Source organism: Stegostoma tigrinum, chromosome 3 (genome assembly GCF_030684315.1).
Source record: "Stegostoma tigrinum isolate sSteTig4 chromosome 3, sSteTig4.hap1, whole genome shotgun sequence".
NCBI lineage: Eukaryota > Metazoa > Chordata > Chondrichthyes > Orectolobiformes > Stegostomatidae > Stegostoma > Stegostoma tigrinum.
In genome coordinates this window covers 2,236,395-2,259,841 of record NC_081356.1, presented here as the reverse complement: position 1 = coordinate 2,259,841, position 23,447 = coordinate 2,236,395, and the positions used below count along the sequence as shown (strand labels likewise).

The 23,447-nt window shown below is 41.3% G+C and overlaps 1 protein-coding gene across 2 annotated transcripts in view; it reads left to right on the top strand.

The window, feature by feature from the left end:
- Nucleotides 1-23,447, top strand: part of LOC125450110 (solute carrier family 12 member 2) — a 142,089-nt gene that overhangs the window by 112,561 nt on the left and 6,081 nt on the right. Inside the window, exons 20-25 of one of the 2 annotated variants that reach the window (XM_059642698.1) lie at nucleotides 4,587-4,634; nucleotides 6,312-6,434; nucleotides 6,605-6,716; nucleotides 7,143-7,229; nucleotides 7,451-7,586; nucleotides 14,937-15,004. In XM_059642698.1, the coding sequence (XP_059498681.1) occupies nucleotides 4,587-4,634; nucleotides 6,312-6,434; nucleotides 6,605-6,716; nucleotides 7,143-7,229; nucleotides 7,451-7,586; nucleotides 14,937-15,004 (574 nt within the window). The remainder of the gene's footprint in view (nucleotides 1-4,586; nucleotides 4,635-6,311; nucleotides 6,435-6,604; nucleotides 6,717-7,142; nucleotides 7,230-7,450; nucleotides 7,587-14,936; nucleotides 15,005-23,447) is intronic. The other variant, XM_059642703.1, reaches the window with a different exon arrangement.

Here is a 23,447-nt window from a genome sequence, read left to right as displayed (position 1 = left end):
TACTGATCAGATGATTAACACTGCATGTGTGAAACCACCAATATTTCCTGAAGAATGAATTACATGTAGAACTTATACAATTTGGGCTGATGAAAATTTTCATCTTCATCCTGAGAAGTGAATACTCTATTGCTGAATGTTACTTTTTTTAACCCAACAGAACCTTGTACTGAAACAAATTGATCGTTGCAAGCTTAATGTTAATATTTGGTGTGAAAACTGAATTCTACTCCAGATGGGGGAAGCTGGTTGTCTGCACTCCCCATGAATGTTAATCCAGGGAGCTTCAATGAAATTTGTTTATAGTTACATGCACTTTGTGTTCTTGACATTATTTGTCATATAATGTGAATGCACCACATGAAAATTTAATACATTTACAGAAATACCACAATCTCTTCACAGCAGTTCCTCAGCTGAAGCTCCATTTCATAATGTGTATACTTATGTTGGTTACTGTTAGCTACAAAGGAGCAGGACTGATGAATGAAGATAGCCTGGATCATTTAGGATTGTATTTAGTGGAGTTTGGAAGAATTTGGAGGGATCTCATAGAAACCTTTAGAATTCTAACAGGACTAAACAGAGTAAATGCAGGAAAGGTGTTGCCAATGTCTGGAGTGTCCAGAACCAGGGGTTGCATTCTAAGGCACTGGGTAGGCCTTTTGAAGAGCGAGATGAGAAGAAATATCATCACCCAGAGTGACAACCCACTACCACAAAGTAGGTGAAGTTACAATATTGAATGTTTTCAGGAAGGAATTCGATTATAGTTCTTAGGGCTATGAGTAGAAGTCGGAACAAGGTACTGAGTTGAATAATCAGCTATGTTCATGTTGAAAGATGGAACAGGCTTGAAGAACTGAGTGGCCTACTCCTACCTTTTTTTTGTTCCGGTAGCTCAACATGTATTTTAAATGCTGCACATTCAAATGTTCTGTAGTCTTAGATGCATAATCAATGATATTTAATTTTATATTAATATTGTGTATTATCATAAATTACTAATCCACTTTGTTCTAAATAATCCAATAATCTTTTTGAATGTCAATTCTGAGATCCAGAGTTACTAACAAGTATGTTCCTAACAGCTAATGACATTGAGTACTGACTAGGCATCATGATCATGCTTGCTGTAAGGTTTCTAATAGAACATTAGTTCAGGGGTTTCTGAACAAGCAAGTCCATCAGTTGGATAGAGACAGTTGGACAGGCAAGTTAGGACCTTCTGTTTAGCAAAGTACTTGGAAGTAAGGAGAAGAGACTCCAACTGCAAAAAGGTGCTGCTACAGCAAACTGAATCATTGGGACTTTGGAGAAGCTTGGGAGTTGGGAGACGTGCCTAAGCTTTGGCATTAGGGTGCAGGAAAAACCCTAGGAGCTGCTGGGTCCCAGAAGAAAGGTGCTGTAAGTAAATCTGTGTAGCTGAGTGAGGGTGAAGGAACCCCACAAGCCATATTTTTTATTTTCAGCTGAGGAAAGCAAGAAGTTGGAAACATAGGAGTAGTACCAGTTGGCGGAAGACAGCGGTCTGCTGTCAACCAGAAATTGTGCTTGAGTTTGTGGCACAGTGCATTTGCCAGGCTCCTGATTTGTGGTGGCATGGTGGCTCATTGGCTAACACTGCTGCCTCAGTGCCAGTGACCTGAGTGCAGGTGTCTGTCTGTCTCTGGTCTGCACATCTTCTGGATACTCTGAGATGACAAGGTGTAGAGCTGAATGAACACGACAGGCCAAACAGCATCAGAGGAGCAGGAAAGCTGATGTTTCGGGCCTAGACCCTTCAGAAAATGTAGCCCAAAACGTCAGCCTTCCTGCTCCTCTGCTGCTTGGCCTGCTGTGTTCATCCACCTCCACACCTTGTTATCTCAGATACTCCAACATCAACAGTTCCTAATATCTGGTTTCCTCCCACAGCCTAAGGATGTGCGGGTTAGGTGGATTAGCCACAGGAAATGTTAGGGTTGTGAGGCAGGGTGGGTGGGCATGTTGGATCTAGGTGGGATGTTGTTCATAAGGTTTTTGCAGAGTTGGTGGGCTGAAAGGTCTCTTTCTGCACTATAGGTATTTGATGATTGGAAGAGGGAATTATCAGGATGTGAGCTGGTTAAGTAGACTGTGATGGAACACATTTCTCAGGGATGCGGAATCTTGAACTTCAGTGATTTACTTGTTACTGATGTCTGGAGAGTTGTTGAGAAATAATTCAATCTCTCAACAGCACTTGTTTGAAGTGCTCTGTGGGGTGTTCACCTGCAATGTGTCTGCTCCCCATATTTATCTCTGCTTAATTCTAATTGGATGTTAAAATATATGTGCATATGCGCATGTGTGCGAGTGTGTGTGCTTGTGTATAGAGTAAATTATACTAGTCTTCTAAATTTGATTATGACAATATTGTATTTTCAAAACAATGGAATCTTGCAGCTTTACTGTTAGTGCCTGGGATCACAAACTTAAGTCTAGCTTTTAAGAAAAACAGGTTACTGATCCCTAGATAGGCTGTAGTGGTCAGTCTGGGATCTTGAGAGAACAAGTTGATGTTTCAATATTTTTATTTTTTTAAAATCTCAATCAGCAGCTGAAAAGCAATTTGTACTTTCTGCCAAATGTATTTTTAGCAATTTGTATATCAAAGCATTAGCTACAAAAGGAACTATGGTTAATTTTCCCTCAGCTTAGTTTTGGTAGATAAAGTAGGTTTGAGATATTTGCATTTAATTAATCTGTCAAACCCAATTTAAACAACTGAATAGCAAGATGTTAAAATGTGTATTTAAATGCTTAATAATAACACCTAATGTTAATGAAAAGAAAAGCCATCAATTACTTTCAGAAAGCTTGAGATTTATTATATAATGAAGCAAGAGGATGGTTTCCAAATCTTCACATGAACTGTGAACCGTGGTTCCTCAGACTAAGGGCACATCACAAAATTGGTGCTCTTCCAAGATCTAACTTTTTAGTGTCTACCTATGACATGAGTAGTTCAGCACAATCTATACTGAGGATCCTAACAGCTGGTGTTCACAAATGTCAGCATTCCAACGTGTTGTGTAAATGTAATTATCCATACTGCCAGATATTGCAGGAAATTTGCTTGTAACATGAGATTATTTGCAGCTTTTTGCAATGTGTTAACTGACGTTAGACTGAATGGCATTCCAAACTTCCGAAACCTACCTGTATAGATTAGATTAGATTCCCTACAGTGTGAAAACAGACCCTTCGGCCCAACAAGTCCACACTGCCCCTTGAAGCATCCCACCCAAACACATCCCCCTACAACCCACACTGCCCTGAACACTATGGGCAATTTAGCATGGCCAATCCACCTCGCCTGCACGTCTTTCGGGCTGTGGGAGGAAACCGGAGCACCCGGAGGAAACCTACGCAGACACGGGGAGAATGTGCAAACGCTGCACAGTCACCCGAGGCTGGAATTGAACCCGGGTCCCTGACACTGTGAGGCTGCAGTGCTAACCACCGAGCCACCGTGCCGCCCTAAATGGCAACAGACTCTCCAGTTTTTCCAGAGTGGTTCAATAAATGAAGAGGGTTTTTGCATTGTATCAGGCACTATAATAACTCCTATAATTGCACAAAGGAATTATTGAAATCTAATGTTTCCATCTGAACGGCTTTTACTACAAATTCATTTTCAACTAACTTCTTTAGTTAAATCTTGTGGTCCAGGCTCTGGGACATTTGCGAGCACAATGACTGACTGATTCCATGTGCAAAGTGAAATGACTGTCTTACCAGTATTTGTACTGACTTGACCGAAGCAGGAGGAACAACTAATTTACTAGCATTGAAATCCAGGGCATAAACTGAAGCAAATACCAATTTTTAAATTTTTTAAATTTTATTTTTGACTCGTTCTGACCTACTTGTTTCCAGGACCTGAACGGCTATATATGGGTGAAGGGGGCTGGAGAGAAATGGAAAGAATAACCCAAGAGTATGGACAAAATCTACAAGATATTTTGTTTTTTGTTTGACGTTGTATGTGTAGCCTGTCTCAGTCTTTTGACACTTTCATTTGCCTGTACACCAGCCTTCATTTCCCTCAATTGCCCCAGCACCTGTCATAATCTCCCTCCCCCTCCCCCTCCCTCTCAACCACTCCTCTCATGCTTCCTTCTTGCCAATTAATTCCAATGTGGCTTCATAACCTGGTCATTGGCTACCCGAAGGATGATAAATGTTGGGATGGGTGAGGAAACTTTTTGATTAAAAAGCCATTCGTGGATAGCTATCACTAAATGGCTTATCGCTTTAATGTTTTTCCCTAACAGAGAGAAACTCCCACATAAACTAATTAAAACTTTCTGAATAAAACTACACTTTCAGGAGACATGGGCTGGTGTTTGGAATGAGATAACAAAGTAATGCAGTGCAATTCAATTTTAAATCCATTACTTTGAGCTTTTTTTCTCATCCTTTTTAAGTAATGAATTAATGTTCACAATGTAATTCACCATTAATTACATTCTAAAGCAACTAAATGTTTAAGTTTTGTTAACTTCACATGCATCACTAGATGTAAACTTACTTTATTGGTTGTTTTGAACATAATGCAGATGAAGAAGATGACGGAAAGGCGTCCACACAGCCACTCTTGAAAAAAGGCAGGCATCCCATTCTGTTGTTTTCATTTCATTCTTTGATTTTTCATTATTTAAGTTGCATTAGAAATCAGATTTTCTCTTTTGTTCCACTGTATATTTTCAGTTTTCTTTTTTGTTTTGAATTCCTCGAGTAGTAACTTGTTTGTACTAAGTCCTGCTTCTCTGTTCCCCTCCTGTATGAGCCAGTGCTGATTCATTTTAATGTTTTGTGCAGTTTCTGCTTGAACTCTATTCTTTAGTTGCATATTTCTAAATGGCTCCAATAACTGATTCTAAAAACTCAATGCAAATTCTGACAGCTGTCTAATGTTTTAAAACAAAGTCAAAAAGGAAGATTTGAGTACTGGAAATAAAAAGTAAAAGATATTATCAAACTTAAAGCAGCTTATGTAGCTAAAAAGTAAACATGTTTTCAGGTGCAGTCCTTTTACTAAAATGACAAAGGACTGCACTCCAATGGAACCCTATTTTCCTCTAAGGCTGGCCACCTTTGATATACACTTGTATTTGTTGCTACCTTTTTGTCTTTGCTTACAATAACCTAAACTGAACAAGAATCTAAAGATGCCTTGTGTGTTTCTCAATCGGCTTTGTCACAGTAGTTTGCGATATAACGTGGAAATTCTTCCAAGCTATATAGCAAAATATGTTTCTTTCTCCATTCTTCGTTGTCCTTCTGGAGGTGGTGGGAAAGGCAGAGTTGGTGCTTGTCTTGAATTTTGTGTGTGTGTCTGTGTGTGTGTCTGTGTGTGTGTCTGTGTGTGTGTCTGTGTGTGTGTCTGTGTGTGTGTCTGTGTGTGTGTCTGTGTGTGTGTCTGTGCCCACCTTCCTTTCCTCGTAGAATTATCTGTCAAGTTTAGTTTTATTGTGGAATCCTTAATTAGGAAAAGTATCCTGCAACACAGGGCAGAAATGTGAATTGTGGCTCCAGTATTGTAAATCAGTGGTAGGTAACTGATTGTCACAGCATAAAAATCCTATTCAATAAATGAAAGTCTACCACGTAACATTGTTTTGTCTTTTTTTAAACAGTGCTATTAAAAAGGCATGCAAAAATGTTAGAATTCTCTCTAAACAATCTTGCTACAGAAAATTAAATGACTGTATGCTTAATGGAAGTAAGTTGTACAGATCAATGCACACTCTGACCTTGCAGGAATGGAATTTTCTTGCAAGACTCAATGGTCAGCACAACATCGTGGGCTGAAGGGCCTGTTCTGTGCTGTACTGTTCTTAACCGACATCACTAGGTTCCTTTTATATATTCAATCCATTTTAGAAATCGATAGAGTGGCTGCATGCTTTAATATTTGAGTATTTTGCTACTTTTTTTATAGATGAGTTGGGAAAAGTAGTAATTTACTATGGAGCAAATTTAAGATTGGGCATAAATTAGGAAAGATTTGTTAAAGGGAAGATTTACTTGATCTTTAAGAAATAAAATAGATCACATGATGAAATTCTCTAGATCGCTTCATTTTTCCTGATTTTAAAAAGCCACCAAAATAAATATTAGAAAATACAAATGTAGGTATTTTTTCTGTGTCTTTGGAAGACTTTAATCACTGTTGACTATGTTCTCTTTTAAATGCCCTGTGGTGTTGGAACTGTTACTGATTACAACGACTTTCCCTCTTTTATTTGGAAAAGTGCCTAATTTTCCTTGTAACTTTTCAGAAGCTAAAGGTTCGTCTGTGCCTTTGAACGTGAATGACCAGAAGCTGCTTCAGGCAAGCTCCCAATTCCAAAAGAAACAGGGTAAAGGGACAATTGACGTCTGGTGGCTCTTCGATGATGGAGGTATGGATTTTCATTCTGCAATTCCACTTTGTTTCTCGTACAAATAAACCAGTCACAGCATGATAATGGTTGCCATTTCCTTTTGTTTGCTAAGTTCTACTTTGGTAACGAACTGGAAAGAGAGGTTATTTGAGATGATTAAATGTCTCTGCTTTTTCCTGCTTTGATAGGCCTAACATTACTTATCCCATATCTTCTCACAACGAAGAAGAAGTGGAAAGATTGCAAGATCAGAGTGTTCATTGGTGGAAAAATAAACAGGATAGACCATGATAGGAGGACGTGAGTAATTAATTTTATCCAAACTAAAAATGATATACTAGTGTGCTTGCAGATGTGTTAATAATAAACATCTGGTTCTATTTTCATAAAATTGTTTGTTAAACTGTGTGGCTAAACATTGAAGTAGACTGAGAACTTGCACAGCTTGTAGATAAATGAGTAGTGATTGCTCTCAATCTGTGTACTGCATGAAAAGATTATTTTGAAACAACAGTAAAAAAGACAGACAGATTTGTTCTTTTTGATTCTAACTGTTGCTGCAATCCTAAAAGGACGAAGGGGCATTTGCTGGAACTTGAGACATTGTCAGTGTATGTAGAAATTTCTCTAGCGTTGGTAACGAGAAGCTCCACAAACATTTGTTTTGAAAATGTGAATATGGGAAAATATTGTCAATAATTAAGTAAGTTTATCATCGACTTTCAGAATGGCTACTTTACTCAGCAAATTCAGGATAGATTTTTCAGACATCACTGTTCTCGGGGATATGAATACTAAGCCAAGCAAAGACAAGTAAGTGATTTTGATATGCGATTAATTTTCCAAAGCTGTATCGCAAAAATCAATCACTGAAATTGCCAACTCCTTTTCTTTTCTGGTCAAATGCTAATAGATTAGTATTTATTATACTGACAATTTTAGCTATAGAAATTTCTGATCATTTGCGTTTTGAAGAAATTTAGTATAATACCAAAATACAAGCTTTTTACTATCTTTTATTTTATATTGCACAGTATTGCAGCTTTTGAAGAGATGATTGAACCATTCAGACTTCATGAGGATGATAAAGAACAGGACGCATATGAAAAAATGAAGGCAGAGGAACCCTGGAGGATCACAGATAATGAGTTGGAGATCTACAGAATGAAGGTTTCTACACCTTTTTGGGAATTGTTTAAATTCTTTGGCAGAATCTCAGGCTGGGCCTTAAGTACATAGTGAAAACAGATAATTGCAAAATGAAACCTGACCAACATTTACAAAAATAAAAGTACTGGTGTGATTTAATTGACTTGGCACAGCTTAAAGAAAGACAAACAGAGATAAATATTCAGGTTGATTTATTCAGTAGTTCAGCAAGTTAAAGATGCAGCCAGGTTTTCAGCAAGTATAGACACAGTGAGAGGATAGAGCTGAGAATGTCTGTCTGTGAAGGAGTGGAAGGTGGGAAACATCAAATGATAAAAGGTTTGGTGCAAAGCAAAAAGGAGATGAATGTTGATCTGAACAAGGTGTAAATAGGAATTGTAATCGTCATTGGCAGCTACCATTCAAAAAAGTGGGGTCAGAGGTGGTGATCTGAAAGTGGAATTTTAGTTGAGAGCAGCAAGCTATAATGAGCCTAATTGTTGTTGTTCAAGCTCCCACTGAGCTGCTTTGGCATCCTACATTATTCAAGGGGGAGAGGCATCCAAATGTGAGTGAGACAGATCATTAAAATGGTAGACAATTGGAAATTCCAGATCTCTCAAACTAAATGGAACTGTCTGCAAAACAATTGCAGTACATAGTCTCTCCAGAATACCAGAGACTGCATCATGGACTGTGAATATCAACCACAAAATTGAAAGAAGTGCAAGTAAATCACAGTTCAGTCTAGAAGGAGTATTTGGAACGCTAAATAGCAGGAACAAAAGGCATCAGGGAATTGGTTTTCCCCCTACCCTTTGAATGGAAATGTGCCCTAGAAACTGAAAGGAATGTTGGAGCTAATGGATGCATGGACCAGGGTGGTGAGAAAGGAGTGGTCTCCGAGCGATGACAGTGGAGGGAAGAAGGTGTCTGAGTGGCATCAGGTTGAGGTGCTGCAAATTGCTGAGGATGATCTGTTGAATATGGGGGTTGAGGATTGAAGGGAATCTGAAGACTTTCGAGAAGACCGGGAAGGAGCAAGAGCAGAATTGAGGGAAATTATTTACACTATTTGCGGAACCTGTCAAACCAGTGAGAAAGTTCTCATTAAAGTAAAAGACCTCTCAAGATCCCTGGAAAGAAGGTAACACAAGAATCTGCGTAATCATTAAATCACAGAGTGCAGAAGAGGCCCTTCAGCCCCTTGAGTCTTCACAGACACATATGAAAGACCTGGCCTTCAGCCTAATCGCATTTACCAGCACTTGGCCTGTGGCTTTCCATGTTATGACATGCCAAGTGCTCGTCCAGGTACTACTAAAGTGAGGCAACTCTCCTCCTATCACCCTCCCAGGCAGTACATTCCAGACTTATCCTACCCTCTGGGTAAAGAAACTTTCCCTTGTGTCCCCCAGTAAACCTCCTACCCGTCACCTTGAACCCATGTCCCCTTATGACTGACCCTTCAACTAAAGGAAACAGCTGCTCCTTATCCACTCTGTCCATGCCCTTCACAATCTTGTGCACCACAGCCAGGTTACCCTCATCTTCTCTGTTCCAATGAAAATAACCCAGGCCTATTGAACCTTTCCTCAACTTGCATTTTCCATCCCAGGCAGCATCCTGGTGATTCTCCTCTGCATCCCCTCCAGTGCAATTACATCTTTCCTATTATGAGACAACCAGAACTGTACACAACAAACTAGCTGTGGTCTCACCAAAATTTTATACATCTCCATCATGACTTCACTTTGTTTTTTGTAATCTGTGCATCAGTTGATAAAGGCAATTGTCTATTATGCCTTTTTCACTACCCTACTAACGTGTCCTTCCACCTTCCAAGGTCTGTGGGCAAACATTCCAAGGTTCCTTTTGTACCAGAGGACTTCCTAGTATCATGTTCTTTGAATACTTCCTTATCAACTTACACTTTGGAAGGTGTATTACCTTATATTTTCAAGGTTAAATTACATCTGCATCTGAACAGCTGTGATGGATGTGGAAAATTTGGGAGAGTGAAATAATCTCCTTGGAAAGAAGAGGGGTGGGATGGTATAGTAAAAATTGCCAGAGTGTCTGTGGACTGGGAATAGATATTGGATGAAAGCCTCATCTCAAAAATAGAAACAAATGTCCAAGAGAGGTCAGTGCTGAGTGACAGGATAGAAATCTGGTGGAAAAGTTTATTTTTTTTCTGAGAAGAGGAAGTATGCCAGTACAATCCATCAATGTACTGGGGGGAGGTGATTGGAAGTGCATATTCAACATATTCTGTCAAAATTATCAAACTGGATCCACATGTGGTCCCATTAGGATAATCTTTCTTTATTTGGAGGAAATATTTAGAGTTAAAGAAGTTATTCAGTGTGAGAGGTACAGCCATGTGGAGAAGGCAGCTTGGCTAAGCAATTCCTCAGAGGAGGAAGAGCTACTTCACAGTATGCTGGTGGGAATGGAGAAGATTAAAGACACCTGTGTTAGAGTAAAAAAAACTTGTAATTGTTGAATTGGCAAAGGGCGTCAGAGTCCCATCATAGTTTGACAATATCGGTAAGAGGAAAAAAAAGTCAAGGTTGAATTGTGGGGCATAACAAGTTAGTGAATCTTCAGGGTTAACCATGGTGTTCATCGTGAGGAGCCAGGTTGAAGCCTGGTAAGCTGGGTTTGGATGTGATTATTGGAAGTCATCATAGGATGATCGCCAAATGAGATGAATTTATTGACAATAAGTTGAAGCGCTGCAAATTGTGAAAGGTTGTTTCGAGTGAATGGGAAGAACAGCAAAACTACCAAATGTCTCAGCAATTTTTTTCATTGAGGGGTGAAAGGTATAGGACAGATGTCAGAGGTAGTTTGTTTACTCAGTAGTAAGGGAATGGAATGCTTTGCCTGCAACGGTAGTAGATTCGTCAACTTTAGGTACATTTAAGTCGTCATTGGATGAGCATATGGACATACATGGAATAGTGTAGGTTAGATGGGCTTGAGATCGGTATGACAGGTCGGCACAACGTTGAAGGCCAAAGGGCCTGTACTGTGCTGTAATGTTCTATTCTATTCTATTCTATTCTAAGATCTCAAGCAGGTTTCAGCAACCAGACAGAAGGGGCCCAGGTTGAATAAGAATTCTGAAGGTGAGAAGTATCTGACTTGAAGGGAAAGACTCTGGCCAAACAGAAGGAAAATAAAAGGCAACAGAAGAACTTGTTGCAAAGTCCAATTCATTTGAGGTGGTGGCATTAATGACATGTGACTGTTGCTGAGTGTTGCATGGTGAGGTCAGGGGACTGATGGAAGCATGGCAGGGCATTACATCTGGATATGATTTGAGAGAAGGGGAGAAGGATCTAGAGGATGCCTTTCTTCAACTGCTGGGAAACCCTTGCAAGTATACTTAACTAATCCTGCAACATGTTCCATTTCCTGTGCATCTTTCCATACCTAGAACATAACAGCACAGTACAGGCCCTTCAGCCCAGAATCATAAGATGCCCCTTTTCGCAAGCATAAGCCTTTTTTATTTTTTTTCTAATATTTAACAGATCATCCTCCTATTTGAAAATGTGACAAGGAAACACATCCTCCTATTCATGTTCATCATTCGAAAGGGATTCTGTTCTCAACAGTTTGTTCACTCATTTTTTTTCCTCCATGGTGCTGACCCTAAATCACAGAATCTCAACTGTTATGGCATACGAGGAGGCTATTCAGCACATTTGTGTCTGTACTAGCTCTCCAAATGAGCATATTAACTTAGCTCTTTCCACCATTCCCTTGCACAATGAAAATTGTTTCAGTTTAAATAATCCTCCAATGCTCTGTTGACTGCCTCAATTGAACATGCCCCATCATGCCTCCATACAGCATTTTCTAGACCCAAACAACTCATGAGTCTCTTTTCCCCCTTTCCACCTCCCATTGGTTTCTTCTGGAAATAACTTTAAATCTGCACTGTTTTATTCTTGACCCTTTTGTAAACATGATCATTTTTCTCCCCACTCTCCAGCCATGATTTTGAAAACTTCAAACAGAGCTCCTCTTAACTGCCTTCTGTCCATTCCAGCCCCTCTAATCTGTTCTCCTGCCAGAAATTTCTCATCCCTGGAGCTATTTTGGAAATATCTTCTCTCTCTAATACATTCACATCTTTCCTAAATTGGTGCCCAGAACTGTACACAGCTGAAGTCTGATACTTGTCTTGCACAAGTTTAGCATCACCTGCTTGATCTTATATTCTATGCCCAGGATACTGTACACTTTATACTTTATTAAGGTGTCTTCCCATGTCCTGCCACTATCAGTGATTGACAATCCATATACACCAGGTCACTGTGTCCCTGCATGCCTTTTAGAATTATACTCCTAATGTCATATTGTCTGTCCTCATTCTGTGTAGCAAAATGCGTCATGTCACACTTCTCCAGATTGAAAATTATCTGACACCAATCCACCACTCTGTCAAATTGACTATGCCCTTTCGAAATAAAAAGTGTTGGAGAAACTCTGTGGGTGTGGCAGCATCTATGGAGAGAGAAACATAGTTAATGAGTCCAATGATTATTTTTGGAACAGATCAAGAGAAGAGCCTTTGTATTCAAAATGCTAACTCTTTCTCTATCTGAACTGTTGAGTTTCTCCAGCGCTTTCGGCTTTTTGTTTTGGATCACATGGGTAGCATCTACCTTTTTCAAGTTTCATATGTAACCACAGGAGATGCAATTTCTACCTTTTTTAACTTCTCCCTCACACAAGCTAGGGTGCCAGACATACTGTCCAAGTGAAAGCACCATTTATATACACTTCTTTGCAATCTGATTATAGTATTCAGTGCTTGTGCTGCAGTCTCTTCTTTACTTTGGAGAGACCAAATGCAACTGGAATGACCATTTTGAAGAGTGTGTTAATTCAGTGTTCAAACACAACCCTGAACTCCTAGCCTTATGTCAGTCTGCCACACCACTGCCACTTTCTGACCTCCACCTGCTGCCTGCTACACTTTTTCTTTCAGAGAAGCTCAGCATCTGCTCAAGGAACAACACTTGATCTTTGAATTTTGCAGTTTTTTGTCTCACCATTGAGAGGAACAATTTCACGTTTGAGCTCTGCCACCATTTTTTCAGATTATTAATGAAAATTCTATTATTCCCATTTATTCCTCCCTCGACATTGTTCTTTCTTCACTTTTGACTATCTTTCTTTTGCCTTGTCAATTTTGTCTTTTTTAATCTCTTAGCGTCCACCCTATCCCTGAGCTTCTATGTATCTTGCTTGAGGCCTATTACATCCCTAATTTTTTCTGGTTGTGTGAAAGCTCCCAATGACTGAAATAGGCAATATCCCACCTTCCTATCCACTTGGCTTGTGGATTACTTCAGCATTTTTTTTTGTGGAATTGTCTTTCATCATGAATAAAATTCACTTTGGGTCTGTGCCAGTTGTTTGACAGGTGAATGATTGCTGTGCTGTTGTTTGGGAACAAATTCTTCCACCGAGGATAGCTGCACCAATTAGTCATAGTCAGCTTGAGCCCAGATGATGTACCTGTCCCAGTGTGCACTAGCAACAACAGCCACGCTGATTGAAGTCTCAGTCACCCCTAATGGGTGGCACGGTGGCTCTAGCACTGCAGCCTCACAGCGCCAGGGACCTGGGTTTGATTTCAGCCTCTGGCAACTGTCTGTGTGGATTTCCTTCAGGTGCTGTGGTTTCCTCCCACAGTCCAAAGATGCGCAGACGAGGCAGATCGGCCATGCTAAATTACCCGTAGTGTTCGGAGGTGTGTGGGTTATGGCGGGGCGGGGGTGGTTCTGGGTAGGATGCTCCAAGGGACAGTGTGGACTTGTTGGGCTGAAGGGCCTGTTCTCACACTGCAGGGAATCTAATCTTCCCAAATAAGCACAGCCAGATTTCTCAAAAGATTAGCCATTTAAAATGGGAAGTTGCACACCATATGATGCCTGCCTTTACTGGGAATTAAACCTAACCAAATATAGTGCTTTGATCAAGATTGAAGTGCCCAAATTATTGAAAATTAGTCATGGGAGTCATATGCCAAGGTTAATGTTTGCTCAGTGAAAGAAATGAGGAATTTCTTTCAATCTTTCAGCCCCTGTATGACCCATGTATGCTTTGCACGAAATAGGGCAACAATAAAAATCATATGGCACTGCACAGTACAGTACAGTACGCTACAACCTTTTCAAAGAGCTATTCAGTTAGGGCCGTAGGGTGGCACTTTCTCTCTAGCCCTGTAAAGTTTTCATTTTATTCATTTCTTTATTGAAAGTTACCAGTGAATCTACTTCTGCCATCTATTGAATAGTACATTGTAGACCATTGTAGCTCACTGCATTCATAAAATTCAAGCAAACAGCATCCCTTGAGTTTGTAAGATTTTGAGTGTATCTACTCAACTTTTTTTTGTTTTGAGGAGCTAAGACTTTACACGGCTGTGATTCTCTTTTTTTTCTGATTTGTTTTTGTTAGACTTTGTTTTCGTCATAGATGTTTGTTTGTTTTGGAGATGAGGCTGGTCTCTGTGGCTTTCTTTGTTTCTGTAATGGCTATGCCATGAGCCAATTGACAGCTAGCTAAAACTGAAACAAGCCACAGTTCTTCTAACTCCTCTCTTGGACCTTGCTTTCCTCCCCCTTACTGGTGTTATGGGATTCTGAGATCCTCCACCTCTCTGATTTCTTCCAGGTTGTATTTTCTAATCACTTCTGTATTGCACATTTCTTTTTCCCTCCACCATTTCAATCTAAATGATGTCCTGTATTATTGGACTTGGTCCTTCAACTCTGTTTCTTAATTTAAATAACATCTTAAAAACCAGTTCTTGTCATAGAATCCCTACGGTGTGGAAACAGGCCCTTCGGCCCAACAAGTTCACACTGAGCATCCCACCCAGACTGATCTGCCTAAACTACACACCCCTGAACACTACGGGCAATTTAGCACGGCCAGCCCACCTAGCCTACACATCTTTGGTCTGTGGGAGGAAATTGGAGCACCCGGAGGAAATCCGTGCAGACACGGCGAGAATGTGTGAACTCCACACAGACAATCGCCTGAGGGTGGAATTGAACCTGGATCACTGCTGTCAGGCAGCAGTGCTGACCACTGAGCCACCCTGCCATCCTAATATGCAATAACATGGCATGGGCTTCTTGAATTTCTCACGATGTAAACATGTTGCTCACAATTTAGCGTTTTTCCTTAGAGTTCATTTTTGTGTCTTTTTTCTGAATTATGTTGGATGGTTGAATGCTTCCAGTGATCCGGGCTCAGTGGAAAAGAGATCCACTCAAACAATTATACTTTGTTAAAATCTCTCACGTTTTAAACTAATTATTATTTCCATTTTAGACATATCGACAAATCAGATTGAATGAATTGCTAAGGGAGAACTCGAGCACTGCTAACCTCATTGTCATGTAAGTAAATTCACAAAAAAAGGTAACTTGTAAGTAATTACTGGCTAACAATGCATGTTGTAGGATTGTAGGATACTGAGTTTGCAGGTTTGATTGACGTATGTGATGTTTCATTCCAAAGTGATCAGAAATCTGATGTGGAAAACACCTAGACCCTCCCTTAGAATCTCTCTTTTTAATTAGGGTTATTTCGAAAGAAAGTAAAAGCTTTGCTGAAACAGTTTTTATTTCCCACCTGAAGTATCCTGTGCATTTTTGCCTAGGCCCATAGTTGCCGACCCAGACTAATCAGACTGGGTCCGGATCGCTCCTCTGAAATGTCACTGCCGATTGAACTTGGTCACAATATCAGTATGTCAGAAATATTTAAATTTTGTCGCTGACAATCGAGAGCTATACATCTTTGAGCAGTATTAATGACTCTGCATTACATTTTATCTAAAAGATAAACCTTCAAAATAAGCTGTGCCATCCTCTTTTCGTTACTTACAAGAGCTGAAATATTGTGGAACAACAAAAAATGCTGGACCTTTGCAGGCTGAGACAGCAACTGTTGAGATAGAGAAACAGAGGGCACGTTTCAGGTTGATGCTAGTGTTTTCTGTTATAGCATATTTCCAAATTCTGCAGAAAGTTGCTTTTGTGGAAATCGTATATACCTGGGAATTAGGGTGTTTGTTATAATTTACTCTTTCAAAAACCAAACCGGTAGTATATCTCCATAAGAGCCTGGGCTGGGCAGAAGTGCTTTTCACACACTTGGAAAAAAGTTAGCCAGACCACCTAGCCCATTAACTGATGGGCAAAAGGAAACCAAAGCATGAACTTGTGCAATGATGTACCCAGCTCTTGTAACCAGTGTTTAAGGGGAACAAATGCTAAAGCCTCCTGAAGGAATTGTGGGAGAGTTCATCTGTGGAATAACTTACAATAACAACATTCAAATGGCATTTGGAGGAATACGTGGACAGGAAAGGTTTAGAACCATAATGGCCAAGTGCAAGGAAAAAGGCTTAGCGTGGATGGACGCTTTGGTCAGCATGGACCCATTTGGGCTGAAGGGCCTGCCTCTCTGCTGTAGGACTCTGACTCTAATTAAACTGTTCCAAGGTGTATGCTAAAGAATAGGCTGGGGCCCTTTTCTCTGGAACGTTGGAGGCTGAGGGGCGATGTAACAAGGTTTGAAAAATTAAGAGGCATGGATAGGGTGTATAGCCAAGGTCTTTTCCCTGGGGTGGGTGGGAGAGGTTCCAAAACTAGCCAGCATTGGTTTAAGGTGAGATGGGAAAAATTTAAAAGGGACCTAAGGGGAAATATTTTCACGCAGTGGGTCATGTGTGTATGGAATGAACGTCCAGAGAAAGTGGTAGAGGCTGGTACAATTACAGCATTTAAAAGGCATCTGGGTAGGTATGAATAGGAAAAGTTTGAGGGCTGTGGACCAAATGCTGGCAAACGGGACTAAATTAATTTAGGCTATCTGGTCGGCATGGACAAGTTGGATTAAAGGTCTGTTCCTGTGCTTATACCACTCTGATTCTGACTCTAAAATCCCCTTGGTATAACTCGTTAGCGTAGCTACACACAGATGCCATTTTCGTTCAGTTAGTTTGAACTGGCATGTATAACAATTCTGCTCAGGTGTTGTTGATCAAAAAAGTTGTGTGCATGCACTGGGGTGGAATTTTGCTGCAGGCTGGTGAATTATGATTTCTCGTAAGCCTAACCCTACCCCCCGCCCCCCCAAATGCCCTGGTTCCTGGTGTGTGCGTGGTTTTGTTTTGAAACAATTTTTGGTGACTGGTATGAGCTGATTGTTTGTTTTGGATTGGCAGTGTTCCAGGATGATAAGTAACTGAGGAGTAGAGAAGGTTGATGAGATCAAAGAGGAGTTTGGGAATTGCCATAGGATAGTTGGAGATGGATCAGTAATGGGGGTTTGGGGACAGTGTGAGATTGTGTGGGAGTGTGCAGAGGCGTATAGGAAGTGGTTATTTACAGATTAGTACAGTTTATTTGTTGTGACTTGTGGCCATTGTTGTAAAGGTACCCAATGGATTTTCCCACTCATCTCGTTTTACCTGCTAATGCAGACTTTAACAAATGTTTTTAAAAATAATGTATAAGTGTGCAGCTGCCTTAAAAGATTTGTGACTCATCTTGTCTCCGAAGAGCAGATTAGGCACTTGGATCTTTTCCCACTTTCTTTGAAACCATGAGTGGATGGATTAGGTTTTTGTGTGATTTTTCCCTGAGGGCAGGGTGGTGGTGTTTTAAATTACTCTAACACTCATCCTGCAACCCAATTGATTGTGAAAACCACTTTGGATGGTCAAGAAAGGCACTATGTAAATTCAAGTCCTTTGATTCTGCTGCCTCTTCAAAAATTTGACCCAAGTCTGGGAAGGGTTTCGTTGAATTGTTGTAGCACGCTCCCTGCTGGGTTCCTGCAAGACCAACTGTGCTTCTTCCACTTACTTGTCCTTTCTCTACAGCTTTGTTTTGTTTTTGCAATTAGATGTTAGCAAATTTCCATTTTTTTGAGAGTTGAGAATCCATTTTGCCTTCAGGAATGATATTCCTCCAGCATTTTTCAACCTACAAGATATTTTTACGTGGGTGCAGTGTTTTCACTTTCAACAATTAAAACATTGGCCCAAAATGCCCTCCAAGTTGGGCTGGTTGGGGTGCAGTTCCAATGTGCACAAAATGAATTTACAAAATAACTTTTAATTAAATCTTTAATAAACCAGCAGAATGGGGAAGCATGAGAACTTTGTTATTTTTCATTTTCCATTAAAGTATTTCATGATGTGTGTAACAGTGGTACCTGAAATGCTGTTAATACAGTCAAGAGAGGATTCATGACCAAATGTTTCTGATCAACGTTTAATGTTTCATCTGAGTAACCAAACTCTGAAATCTCCTTAAGGTTAGTACTTTGCAAAATAATCTATTACAAATGAAAACAAAACTGGGTGTTAGGAAGCCGAAATAAAAACAATGACTGAGAAAGTCAGTGTTGTTGGACAGAGATTGTCCAAGGCCCCTCATGCTCTCCTGCCAGGCGAGGCAATGATTTATTTATGATTCTTTCAATCTGGTCCATTGCATCTGCTTCTGACCAAAGAGGTTCTCTCTACAATGTGGGTACCACCTTCAGGCGGGGTGACCACTTTACAAAATATTCCCATTCACTTTTCAAATATGATCCTGACTTTCCAGTCTGTTGCCATTCTGATGCACCACCTTGCTCTTGTGTGCTCACATTAGTCTTCAGTCTTAATGGGAACTGCAGATGCCGGAGAATCCAAGATAACGAAATGTGAGGCTGGATGAACACAGCAGGCCCAGCAGCATCTCAGGAGCACAAAAGCTGACGTTTCGGGCCTAGACCCTTCTTCAGAGAGGGGGATGGGGTGAGGGTTCTGGAATAAACAGGGAGAGAGGGGGAGGCGGACCGAAGATGGAGAGAAAAGAAGATAGGTGGGGAGGTAGGGAGGGGATAGGTCAGTCCAGGGAAGACTGACAGGTCAAGGAGGTGGGATAAGGTTAGTAGGTAGGAGATGGAGGTGCAGCTTGCACTTCTCCAGCTTCAAAATCTCCCCTTCTTTCCCCCCCCCCCCACCGCATCCCAAAGCCAGCCCAGTTCGTCCCCTCCCCCCACTGCACCACACAACCAGCCCAGCTCTTCCCCCCCCCCCCCCCCCCACCCCCCACCCCACCCACTGCAACCCAAAACCAGTCCAACCTGTCTCTGCCTCCCTAACCTGTTCTTCCTCTCACCCATCCCTTCCTCCCACCCCAACCCGCACCTCCATCTCCTACCTACTAACCTCATCCCACCTCCTTGACCTGCCCATCTTCCCCGGACTGACCTATCCCCTCCCTACCTCCCCACCTATACTCTCCTCTCCACCTATCTTCTTTTCTCTCCATCTTCGGTCCACCTCCCCCTCTCCCTATTTATTCCAGAACCCTCACCACATCCCCCTCTCTGAAGGGTCTAGGCCCGAAACGTCAGCTTCTGTGCTCCTGAGATGCTGCTGGGCCTGCTGTGTTCATCTGGCCTCACATTTCGTTATCTTAGTCTTCAGTCTGCTGTGTTACAGAAAAGCCTAGCACAAGTGTTTTTTTTTCCTGGGAGGAACAGCTCATCATTTTCTGGTGTGCACTTTGCAACCTTCAGGACTGCACGTTGACTCTAACAACTTCAGACCATGATTGCTGTTTTCCATGCTTCCCCCAATGTTTATTTTGCTTCATTTTACCTTCCTGTTATTATCTATTTAGCAGATGAGTAGTTGGCTTGAGAGCTGGTGTGGGGACAGGGATTCAGATTCTTGGATCATTGGGGTCTATTCTGGGGCAGAGGCGACCTGTTCAAGAGGAATGGGTTGTATCTGAACTGGAGGAGGACCAATATCCTAGTGAGGAGATTTGCTAGGTCCACATGGTAAGGTTTAAACTAGCCTGGGAGGTCGGTGGGATCCAAAACAGTAGGGCGATGAAAGAGAAGGTTGAGAACAGTACAGAGCTTAATGAGAATGAGTTAAAGCATAAAGACAGTGTTGATAATCCCAGTACTAGATGGGGCAGGCAAAAAGTAAGGGAAGTCTGGGTTAAATGGCATTTATTTCGATCCCAGAGACCTGGCAAGTCAGGTAAATAAACTTGGGGCATGGATGTGTATGTGGGACTGGAATATTATGGATATTGCAGAAACATGGCTGGCAGCTCAATGTTCCAGGGTAGATATGCTGATGGAAGGATAAAAGGGGAGGCAAGAAAGGTGGATGAGTTGTGTTTTTGATTAGGGTGAATATCACTGTGGTACTGAGAGAAGACAATCTTAAGGGTTTGTTCACTGAGTCTGGATGGGTAGAACTGAGAAATAAAAAGGGGGAGATCATATTGATAGGCCTCCCAATCGTCAGTGGGAGATTGAGGAGCAAATATGTAAAGAGGTCGCAGATAGCTGCAAGAATAATAGTTGTAATATTCGGGAAATTTAACTTTCCTAACACTGACCGGGACTGCCGTAGTGTTAAGGGCTTGGATCAGAGAATTGAAATGTGTATGGAAAGAATTTCTTATGCAGTATGTAGATAGCCTTACTAGAGAAGGGGCAGAAATTGTTCTGTTGGGAAATAAAGTGGGGCAAATGACAGAAGTGTCAGTCAGCGAGCACTTTGGGATCAGTAACTATAGTTCCATTAGTTTATAAAATAACTATGAAAGAGGATAGGTATGATCCACGAGTTAAATTTCTAAACTGGGGCAAGGCCAATTTAGATAGTGTTAGACAGGAACTTGGAAAAGTTAATTGAAGGAGGTGATTTGCTGGCAAAAAGACACCTGGTAAGTGGGAGGCTGTCAAAAGCGAATTAGAGGGTTTAGCACCAGCGTGTTCCTGTTAGAGTGAAGGGTGCGTCTGACAGGAAAGTTATCAAGGCCCTCCTCTTGAAGGAGGAGGCCTGTGACATGTATAGGCAGCTGGGATCAAGTGACTTTCTTGTGTAGAAGATATTGGAGTACACTTAAGCGAGAAATCAGCAGGGCTAAGAGGAGGCGTGAGATGGCTCTGGCAGATTAAGTAAAGGAGAATCCAAATGCGTTCTACAAGTACATAAAGTGCAACAGAATTACTAGGCAGAGAATAGGGCCTCTTAAAGATTAACAAGGTCATCTACACGCAGAGCCACAAGGAAAGTGTGGAATCCTAAATTAATATTACAAGTATTTACCATTGAGAAAGGTACGGACGTTAGGGAGCTTGGAAAATAAATAGTGGTGTCCTTGAAGCGTATCCACATTGCTGTAGTAGTAGTGCTGGAAGCCTTAAAATGCATTAAGGTAGATAAATCCCTGGAATCTGACAAAATGTATCCTATAACCTTGTGGAAAGCTACTGAGGAAATTGTGGGGCCCCTAGGAGAGAGATTTGTATCATCAACAGCCATGGGTGAAGTGCCCAAAGATTGGAGGGTAGATAATGTTTTCCCATTATTTAAGCAAGGCTGCAGGGAAATGCTTGGGAACAACAGAGTTTAACTTCTGTGGTGGGTGTTGTTGCTGGAGGGGATTCTCCAGACACCAGGATCTATAAGCATTTGGAGGGGCAAGGACTCAATATGGGAAATGGTGTGTCTCATGAATTTGAGTTTTTTGAAGGAGTGACCAAGAAAGTAGATGAGAGCAGTGCAATAGATGTTGTCTACAAGGACTTTAGCAAGGTCTTTGACAGGTTACCTCGTGGTAAGTTGAGTAAGATTAAATCTCATGGGATCCACAAGTAGCTAGCCAGTTGGGTACAAAATTGGCTTGACAGTCGAAGGCCAAGGGTTGTTTTTCAGACTTGGAGGCCTGTGACCGGCAGTGTGCCAGAGCTCAGTGCTATGCTCAGTGTTGTAGGTCACTTGTACAGTCGGTTCTGCCATAACACGTGTTCTGGCAATGTGAATTGGCTATAACGCAACTAGTAAATATGGGACAAAAACTAAGCTGCTGGAAAAGCTCTGCAGATCTGGCAGCATCTGTGAAGGAAAAACCAGTTAACACTTTTTAGGTCTGGTGACCCTTCCTCAGAACTCCTAAATCAATAAACTCATAAACTCAGAACTGGTAAATATGGGAACTCCTATATCTAAAATGTGAACTTAGAATTGCGTGAAAGCCAACACATCAGCGCAGAGTCCTCCTGGCACTGATGTCACATGTTAGTTTCACGGCATTTGTTGTGAATATGTACAATGTTGGCACTGACAGTTGGACAAGCTGGGACGTTATTCCCTGGACCACGCTGGCATCTCACAATCATTTTGCGGGCTTTGTTGTGAAGTGCTCAGAGAGGTACGGTACAACCTCCTCCCCCATCAAGTCATCTTGACAGTTTCTCAAGGTGAAGTGTTAAATTTATTTTTATTTCATTATTAAATATGAATTAAAAACCTATTCAAATTGTGCTATCCTTTGTTTTAGGGTTTTGAATAATTTTTGAGATTTGTGATTTTTTCTCTTTGGTGGTTTGCTATAGGCCCTGTTATTCCTATAGAATGATTTTCAGTAAACATGATGTCACACAGGAGTGCAATTATCGTGTTGTAGCAGAACCAACTGTGTAAACAATTTAGGTGAGAATTTAGGAGGGATGGTTGGTTAGTAATTTTGTGGATGACACCAGGATTGGTGGTTCAGTGGACAGTGAAGAAGGTTATCTGCAAATGCAGTGATATCTTGGGCCAGTGGGCTGAAGAATGGCAGATGGGGTTTATAGACAATAGATACAAGAGTAGGCCATTCATTATGATCGTGGCTGATCATCCACCATCAGTATCCTGTTCCTGCCTTATCCCCATAACCCTTGATTCCACTATCTTTAAGAGCTCTATATATATCTTTCTTGAAAGCATCCAGAGAGTTGTCCTCCACTGCCTTCTGGGACAGAGCATTCCATATATCCACCACTCTCTGGGTGAAGAAGTTTCTCCTCAATTCTGTTTGAAGTGGCCTACCCTTTATTTTTAAACTGTGTCCTCTGGTTCTGGACTCCCCATCAGTGGAAACATGCTTCCTGTCTCCAGAGTGTCCAATCCCTTAATTTTATACGCCTCAATCAGATCCCCTCTCATCCTTCTAAACTCCAGTGTATACAAGCCCAGTCGCTCCAATCTTTCAACATATGATAGTCCTGCCATTCCGGGAATTGACCTCGGGAACCTACGCTGCACTCCCTCAATAGCCAGAAAGTCCTTCCTCAAATTTGGAGACCAAAATTGCACACAATACTCCAGGTGCGGTCTCACCAGGGTCCTGTACAGCTGCAGAAGGACCTCTTTGCTCCTATACTCAATTCCTCTTGTTATGAAGGCCAGCATACCATTAGCTTTCTTCACTGCCTGTTGTACCTGCATGCTTGCTTTGACTGATGTACAAGAACACCTAGCTCTCGTACTTACCCTTTAGCTCACTGACTCCATTGAGATAGTAATCTGCCTTCCTGTTCTTGCCACCAAAGTGGATAACCACACATTTATCTAAATTAAACTGCATTTGCCATGCATCCGTCCACTCCTCTAGCCTGTTGAAGTCACCCTGTATTCTCATAATATCCTCCTCACATTTCACACTGCCACCCAGCTTTGTGTCATCAGCAAATTTGCTAATATTACTTCTAATGCCTTTTGTCTATATCATTAATGTATATTGTAAGCAGCTGCAGTCCCAGCACCAAACCTTGCAGTACCCCACTGGTCACTGCCTGCCATTCCAAAAGGGACCCGTTTATCATTACTCTTTGCTTCCTGTCAGCCAGCCAATTTTCAATCCAAGCCAGTATTTTGCCCCCAATACCATGTGCCCTAATTTTTGCTCACCAATCTCCTATGTGGGACTTTATCAAAGGCTTTCTAAAAGCCCAGGTCCACTACATCCACTGGCTCTC